Source organism: Pieris brassicae, chromosome 8, assembly GCF_905147105.1.
Source record: "Pieris brassicae chromosome 8, ilPieBrab1.1, whole genome shotgun sequence".
Taxonomy (NCBI): Eukaryota; Metazoa; Arthropoda; class Insecta; order Lepidoptera; family Pieridae; genus Pieris; species Pieris brassicae.
This window is the reverse complement of record NC_059672.1, coordinates 13,446,875-13,455,751: the sequence shown is the minus strand read 5'-3', so window position 1 is coordinate 13,455,751 and position 8,877 is coordinate 13,446,875. Positions and strand designations below refer to the sequence as shown.

The 8,877-nt window shown below is 32.5% G+C and overlaps 1 protein-coding gene across 1 annotated transcript in view; it reads right to left on the bottom strand.

Moving 5' to 3' along the window:
- Positions 1-999: 999 nt before the first annotated feature.
- LOC123712730 (protein I'm not dead yet-like) overlaps positions 1,000-8,877 on the bottom strand; it is a 24,134-nt gene continuing 16,256 nt past the window's right edge. The window contains exons 5-15 of the mRNA XM_045665956.1: positions 8,268-8,382; positions 7,976-8,070; positions 7,115-7,240; positions 6,341-6,466; positions 6,091-6,205; positions 5,713-5,804; positions 5,272-5,372; positions 4,889-4,981; positions 3,556-3,749; positions 2,591-2,728; positions 1,000-1,799 (exon numbers count right to left, since the gene is read on the bottom strand). Coding sequence (XP_045521912.1) covers positions 1,509-1,799; positions 2,591-2,728; positions 3,556-3,749; positions 4,889-4,981; positions 5,272-5,372; positions 5,713-5,804; positions 6,091-6,205; positions 6,341-6,466; positions 7,115-7,240; positions 7,976-8,070; positions 8,268-8,382 — 1,486 coding nt within the window. The 3' untranslated portion in view covers positions 1,000-1,508. The remainder of the gene's footprint in view (positions 1,800-2,590; positions 2,729-3,555; positions 3,750-4,888; positions 4,982-5,271; positions 5,373-5,712; positions 5,805-6,090; positions 6,206-6,340; positions 6,467-7,114; positions 7,241-7,975; positions 8,071-8,267; positions 8,383-8,877) is intronic.

Sequence of the window (8,877 nt, the reverse complement as noted above, 5' to 3'; positions counted from 1 at the left end):
TACATTAATAATACTAGCTAACAACTAGTTGTTTCAATATGACGCATTCTGTTCAATTAAAATTTGTATAGCAAAATAATCATACCATAATATAAATTATGTACGTAACTATATTTTTGTCAATTTGTTGTTTAACCCATATTGATCTTTTCTTTAAATCTGATCATTGTCTTAATTATGAAATTTAAGTTATGCCTTAAAAATGCCTATATAAAATGCATCTATATAAATTATTAAAAAATGCTTGGAGATTAATATATTAAAAAATGGCATTATAGTTTCGTATATACCCTGTATAATTATTATTGTCAAATTATCCTTTTATATGCCTAACATTTGTTTTGTTTAGCAAGTTTTTCAAAAATGTAATCAAAAATATATTTTATTCTGCTTGTATAAACCAAAATTTAGAATTGTTCATCGGCTAATTTATGTATAATATAATAATAATATAAACTATTAATTCAGCTAGGTGATGAAGAAGTAACAAATTTATTGGAATATGTAAGTTAAATAGTTATATTAGTTAATTGCATTTATTTTAGAAATATTAGTTTTGCCATGTGTATATTAACACATTTACATTGGAATAATAATAACTTTAAATATTGAAACAGTAATACCTCATTTGGTTTAGTCAAAGGTTGAGTGCTATCTACGAATAAATATATTGCTTACACTTGTATATAACTTTTATACCAAATACTTTTTTAAATAGTACATGGGTGGTCAAGATTCATTCGGTGCTCTTTTTAGGAGAAGTAAATAACTAGAAAGCGCCAGTTTCTTACAAATTTATCTAAATGAAGCCAATAGATTAAGTACTAACTAGCTAAGCCATAGTAAACATTATATTTCTTTAGCAGTGTTTGCCCGTGAATTTCTTTCTGTAGAATCTAAAGTGTAACACACGCCTTACAAGTATTTATAACTAGGAACTTATTGATACAACATAATTTATAAACTAGAACTAAATCACCAAGTCCGCACCCGTTTTCCATTATTTATTGGTAGTTTTTTAATTCGTGTTTTTAATGCATTTTTAATATAATAATATAAAAAATATGTGTTCAGCTGTAGAAATTACTATATATTACTTATAATTCGGTCTACTTTGGCACAACATTTATCACGGTATTATCACATTGTTCTAAAGTGTTGAGACCATAGCACCACAGTACTGAATTAACAATGCGTGTGATGCTGAAGTTCAGGAGAGCCCAAGACCAGGTTGCGATGGCAACGTTGCTTGCCACTACTACCTTTGTCTCAAATTGTAGCAATACCACATATGGGCCGTGCTACCCTTACAATTTTGATCGCTATGAACGTTATCATGGTAACCTGGTTGCAAGAACTTCAGTGGTCCTTCAGATTAAAACAAAATTTAAAACCTCAACATTGGGTATAAATAGCAATATGCCTCAAATTATAATACTAATCACCGATCCTGAGATTCAACTACAGAAACACGATTTGAGCATTTTCCCCCTAGACCTAATTTTCTACTAAGAATTTGGTTTCATGCATGAGAACAGTCCTTTATACATATTTGTTATGTTTGTGTTTAATAAATGGGTTGGAAGTGAGCAGTTGAAATTGCTGACCTCGGCTAAAGTATTAGGGGTAATGTTACAGTTCAATGTGAGATTTTGGTTTAGTGTTGATACCGCAGTACGTGCTACTGGAGCATTCAAGGCTGCAATGTCTTCGGGTTTGAAGATAAGTGAGCCCCATGTGGGGTACGATCCCCATATGATGAGAGTGGTGATGATTTTCGGGCCAATACCACCGACGGCCTGAAAAATACATATATATATATATATATATATATATATATATATAATTGTCTTCATCTGTATGACGAAATATAGCACTTATAAATTTTTCTTTGCATACATTTTTTTTTAATTATATGGCAATAGTTTTGACTTTATGCCAGTTTCAAGTAAAGGTTGGGCAACTACAAGTGAGAAAAAATAAACAAAGACATCAAAAGAAAACAAAGGGATAAGCTAGTTAAAAACAAAATATGTACATAAACATATTACATCTTAATATTATTATTGATTATGAAAGAAGATAATACATTATAATACAATAAAGGATAAAGTTAAAGGTTAATTTTAGTCTGAAACGGAACATGTAGTAAGTTGTAAGGAATACGGAAAGGAGGTGCGGATTTATTTTCTGAATAAAAAATTTCAACAAAATAGACAAAGGAACGTCCTAGCTTATGTGAAAGCTATATTAGGCAATACAACTCGACTACCTGTCCGTAACAGTGCGTATCACAGAAAACTTTTTAATGCTGACATCAAGACAGGGCGAAATACCACACATGCCACTTTGACGTCTGGCATTCCACGACAGAGTGCTTTTTAAGATACTTTTTGCCACGCACCCCCACTTTTTTAACCAGTTGCCAATCCAGGTATATCGGAACAGTTCCGAACCGAACAGCATACCACCAAAGGCAGGCAACGTGACCCCCCGGCGTTGCAGGTGTCCAATGACGGTAAACACTTAATTCTAAGCGACCCGCCTGCCCGTTTGCCTTCAGTCCCATAAAAACATTAAGTATACATACCATTTTGGAGGTGGGTATATGGGCGACACCGCCTACTATGGCATTGGGTGGAGTTCCAACTGGCATGTGGAAAGCCATGGAACAAGCGAGGGTTGCTGGTATCATCAGGTAACGAGGATCCATGTCCAGAGTCCGAGCCTTTAAAATATTTGTTCACTTTATTTCAATATTCCTTCAGAACTACCTTTGTATGTAATGCATAATATATCTTAATATTAATAATAAATCATTTATTTGCAAAGAAAGTGGTACATTCTGATTTATTATTTAAAAAAAACGGAATATTCAGCCATAAAAAAATAGGCATGGCACATTAATTATCAAAATTTCATAATAATACGAACAATTCTTTATAATTGTTGTCAAAACTTATGGTCTAAATATTCTCCCACACTATAAGAAACTTCACTTTGCCCTTAAAAATTCATGCAAGCTTCAAATCGCTTCAAATCTGGCACAGACACAGTAGAAAAGTGTCTGTCCCATGTCGGAACATAATTAAATGACGCTTTTTCCATTGTTTTAGAACATATTCCAAAAAATGGTTTGGCTTAATTATGCAATAAGTTTTTACCATACACATGATATTAGAATGTTGGCCTTGTGCCTTCAGCGTGTGGCTCTCACGACTAAGGTCTTAGGTTCGATTCCTGGCTTTGCACCAATGGACTTTCTGTGTACTTGCGAATCATAAACTCTATACTGTAAAAACCTCTCTCTCTCTCCAAATGAGATGTCTCAAATAAAAAAATCGGCATATATCTGACAGAAGGCTGATCAGCTACATGTCTATGAAAAAAGATAGTGAAAGAAAGAAATGCAATTTGAGGCCAAGACCCATGACGGAATTCAGCGCCACTGTATTAAACACATGATATTACAAATGCGTTTGTTTGACCAGCAAATTAAATAAAAAATAACATTCACGGAAATATTAAAGCAATAAGAACTCTTAAATAGCTTACCATATTCGCCAAAACTGGAAGAATCAAATTGGCGATGGCAACATTCGAGGTAAACTCCGTGATAAACTGCGTGACTAGAACCACGACTAGCAACACTATCGTCGGGTGTAGCCCGTGTAGGCCTATCAGGGAAGTACCAATCATGGAAGAAAGGCCAGTTGCTTTACTGCCTTCGGCTAGGGCGAAGCCACCACCTGAAAAGTCATTAACTTCAGTGGTCAGTTAAAACTGATTTTCTGTTTTGTATGACTAAATTGGTAACCATATTTAATTAAATTTATATTTACTACCAGTTTAAAAATCAAGCCCGGAGAGGGGCCAGATGAACTGGAGAGAAACTCTCCGCCACTCTTTTTATTCGCCAGGTTTAAGTGTACAAAGTACTGAAAGCATTACACCATGCTTCACTTGACATATTGAAAATTCTAAAAAATAGTATCGAATGTATAACATGCAAAAAATACTCAGGTATTTGGCGATGCGATAATAAACCAAATCAGTATGATTTGGTTTATTAATAACTCATGTAGAGCAATGCGTAAGGTTGTTTCCCTCTTTCCTAAAATACGGCGAGGGGGTCGATGGCCATGCGTGATACTCGTGAAGGGGTGGTACTTGTGGTGACTGGTCGGACTTGAATTCGTGTATGCGGTGATGTTAGTTATTTCGATTACATATTTGCGTGTTGTCCCCACGAGAATGTAAGTACGTGCTCCCACTTCACCATACCTACTGATAAAGGACAAATCTTTGTTTTTAATTATTAATTAACTATTAAGTGGATTATGGGGTAATGGTTGCAGCTCGTTACAAACATTTTGTGAAACAAAAACCTTGGCGATTAAAAAGACTGGCGGTGAGTTTATTGCCAGTTCTTCTCTTCCGTTCTACGCCCTTGATTTGACAACTGGCAGTAAATGTAAAATTAGAGGAAATGTATTTTTTAATGACGTTTATAAGTGTACATTTTGTATTTGAACCTATGTAAAAGATGGCTTTTCGGAATACATATAATAAAACAAACTGTAAAAGAATAGATCCACTCCCCAGTGCCGGCCCTTACTCTGTAGTTTTCAATAGTGACAGTTATATGCCGACGTTTTATATGCAAGTTCGATTGTTCTCCCAATATCCGCAGCGCCGATGTCGCAACCTTGGTTTTGCGCGGAACAAAAGCTCATTCTTGAGATTGAAATCGGAGTAGGGCGGACGCTACACGTTTTTATTTTTATAAAATAATAATTTGCCATATATATAATATTATATAATCAAAGAGCCAAAATAACAATCTTTTTGTTTTGTAAAAGTACCTGCCATATTTTAAAAGCCTTACCAAGTAAGAAGAGAAGTCCCCAAGGTATCTTTTCCTTCAAAATGTTCCATGTGACGATACTTGGTGATGGTTTGTACTGAGACAATTCTTCATCTGCATAAATGATTTTGATATTAGTTACATAACTTATTATTATTGTCTAGATTTCATTACTACAATGAATAGTCACAGTAGAGATTAATTTAATATTTATTTTATGAATTGTCTTTTGAATTTTTATAAATATAGCTTATGCATAATTTCTAATTATAAAAAAATCAACAAAATTTTTGCCATACTATTGTTTCGGATTGTAAAACTAAAGACAAATTGTAAAAATATTAGCAAATTGATCAACTCGGTATAAATAATAATATTTATCAAAAACTTAATGTTGAACTTACAGGAAGAAGAAGAAGAGAAGAACTTCATGCAGTCGATGGACATTGGAAGAACGAACATGAGTATCACTATGAACATTGATACTACGCCATCTTTCACTTTCCTGAAAATATTATGGTTAAAACTGGTTACTTAAGAAAAAAGATAAAAACTCTTCGAACATATTATTCACTAGTTCAGTTTGGTATTCGTTATTACGATAATGTACTTTATTGACAGGTCAAACGCATCGATTTTTCATTTCAATTAGATATCTGGGTGGGAAATGATAAACAAAGGACGAAATAACTGCAATTAAATCGACGGTATAAGAACACCGTAATGTGTCATTTTTGTATGGAAAATCTGTCTACGTACATATGAGTTCGAGGTATCGTAAACTAGAGTTTATCGCATCTCTTTAAATAATTTTTGTGTTCGTTTTGAGAAATCAAATCACTTACATAGTTGTAATAACATCGGCCCATCCCAGCATAAATCCAGGTTTTCTGAAGATGTAGAGGAATACAGCCAAGATGAAAAGAGATCCAGAGGCCTAGAATTACCAAGTATATATGATTCGAAAATAAAAAAATATTTTTACCACCACTTTAATTTTCTACAGTTTCATTGTATCAGAAGTAACAATATTATATTATTATGAGATGGATCATACAAAAAACAATGTATTTTATATATTTTTAGTAGCGTACGTATAATTTAAATTAATAGAAAAAGAATTGGCAAAAATATATGAAATACATATTAAATAATTATATTGTTACGAGAAAAGTTAATTTTCGTAACAGTATAGCAATTTTTTAATAAGTGAAAATTTTCACCTTTTCGTGGAATGTGACAGGTCCAAGGTTTTTGTACTGTTCTCGGATGACTTGCATTGTGTTTTCAGAGCCTGATGAAGCAGCATTCACCTTCTTTGCCGCTTCACTATTCGGACTGTCAACCAAAATATATAAAATGTAAATAATTCATTTTTTAAATAACAAAAATAGGGATTAATAAATTAAGAAAAGTTGTTACAATTAATATTATTTTGAATTGTGTCGTATTAGTAGGAGATTCTTGACTCACCGGAATAGCCCCATGAAAGTGACCTGAAGAGAGATCCATACTAGCACTTGCATAAGCAGCATTGGCGGAGTACTGTACGCCATGAACCAGAAGAAATCAACAGCGCCTGATATCTCGGGAAACTCGCTAAAAATTATTGAAAATTTATTTTGATATAGTCTATACAAAAAAATACTAATATTAAAAAAAAAGTATTTCAAGTAAAGAAGTTTTTCAATTAATAATATTTTAAGTTACATAAGATATTATTATAATATTTCTCTCTATTATCTCTTCCAACTAAAAAGGTTATCCCTTTGCCTATTTTTGTAATTAAAATATTCGATCCAACCGCATCATTCCCGTAAAAGTGAATGAATTATCAAGTACACACATTCAATAAAAGGAAAAACAACTCAACTGTATCTATTTTGCGAAAAAATCGTAGACATAGAAAATAAATCTGTGGCGCTGCAACCTTTTTAGATGAGGGCCTTAGATTCTGTCTGTAACTGTGTCATGATCATTTGTCAAACTAATAGGTAAGTGGGTGATCAGCCTTCTGTGCCTGACACATAACTCTGACTATTTGGGTCTAAGGCAAGCGTTACCTAACGATGTTTTCCTTCACCGCTCGAGCGAAAGTTAAAGGCACACATAGAAAGAAAGTCCATTGGTCCACAGCAGTGGATCAAACCTAGGTCTTCAGGGTGTCAGTCGCACGTTGAGGCAACACGGCTTTTTGTTAAATCAATGTAATTACACAATTAAGTGGGGGTAAATGGCAAAACTAACGAGTCGAAGATCCCTTTGAAGGCGGAGTTAGTGGCCGTGCCCACGAGTGTTCCGCATCCACCCAGTGTTGAGGCGTACGCTATACTTAGGAAGTAGCACGTTGTTATGTCGCTTGGAATTGGAGTTCTGGAAAAAAGGAACAATTGGAACCTAACACCCAGTTTCTGAAAAGATTATTGCAAATGCTCACTACATTTAATAGTTTGATTGGTGTTGCTGGAATTAACTTTATCTACTTAAAAGAAAACTTAAACTAAGCCTTTGGAAAGATTAAGTATGAGCTTGCAGGTGCTTACAAACATATTTGTAAAAATGGTATAATGGCAATTTAAAGTAGTGATATAGAGTTTAATGCCAGTTCTTCTTGTCTACGCCCTAGATATAAGAACTGGCAGTACATATAAAGTTAGAAGCATTTTTTTTTTGATGTTCATAAGTGTTCATTAAGTAACCTATCTATCTTAACTTTTTAATCTTAATATAAATTGTATTTTGATTTAAAATGTACAAAAAGTAAAAGTGGTACTCTTTATCGAGAAACATTTTTTTAAAATTTATGTTAAAAATTTCATCAAGCGACTGTTATCGTGTATTTGAAATGTTCTATACATATAATGTTTATTTAATAAGAATGAACACACAATAAAGAAATACAACCACTTTAACCAAAAATCATTAAATTAAAATTTGAATTTTTGAAGTTAGTTATTTTTCGATAATTTCTATTATTTTGTATATAGATACTATATAAGGTAAAACTCAATCTGTTAGATTCCTACTGTTGCCATATAACTAGATTTTTAAATTACATGAAATTAAATAACTAAACTGTTCTTAATAACTCAAGAATATGGTACTTACTCTTCTGTATTATTTTTATTAGCTGTTTGCTTGCAGTCTTTACCGTTTTCAGTAAGCGCTTTTTTCTTATTAATGTAGACATCTCCAAGGCCTTGCTACAAAAATAAAATACTGCATTGTAAAACTCTATAACTTTAGAAGTAGACGGTCACCACATTTACTAATATTTTTCTTAACCAACAGATTTTAAAGTTATGATTAAAAAGAGACAAATATGCGTAGATAATTTTCATTGTCATTGGTAATATACCTAAATATTAGTTGAAAGAGTGAAAGTTTTAAAAGCACATACCTGTTCAAATACTTCTAATATGGCTTCAACGATGGGAACCATCATTGTGGTAGCTGCTGCATTTGATACCCACATAGATATGAACATTGTAACAAAAGTCAGGCCGAAATTTAACCTGAAAATATGTGTACATATAATGTTAAAACTAAAATATTTTGTAAGGAGTTAAGTTTGGTGGCAGTTTTTTGTATTGGGGTTTTGTTTGAATCCGTGTAACAACTTACTTTTGGGCTGCAATGCAAACAAAAACAATGTTGGCTTATCGAAGGGTTCATAAATCTAAAGGATACTTATGTACTATTGGACATTATCAGAAACAAGAATGTTAAAATACAATTTATAAGTATGGGAAAACCTAAAGGGCTCAATATTGGCTTCAAGTGTTCAATAGTTGTTTACATTTGGTTTATGCCTAATCTATCTAATTATTACCTAACACATTTATATGTAACTTACGGTAAATATATATTTCTGTTCATAGAACCATAATCATATAACAGTAATTTCTAAAATTAAATATAACTAATATAATAAATACATATAATAAATTTATTAATATCTAGGTATATTAAGTACATTTTCTCATTTGACTATAAAACTTTTCATAATC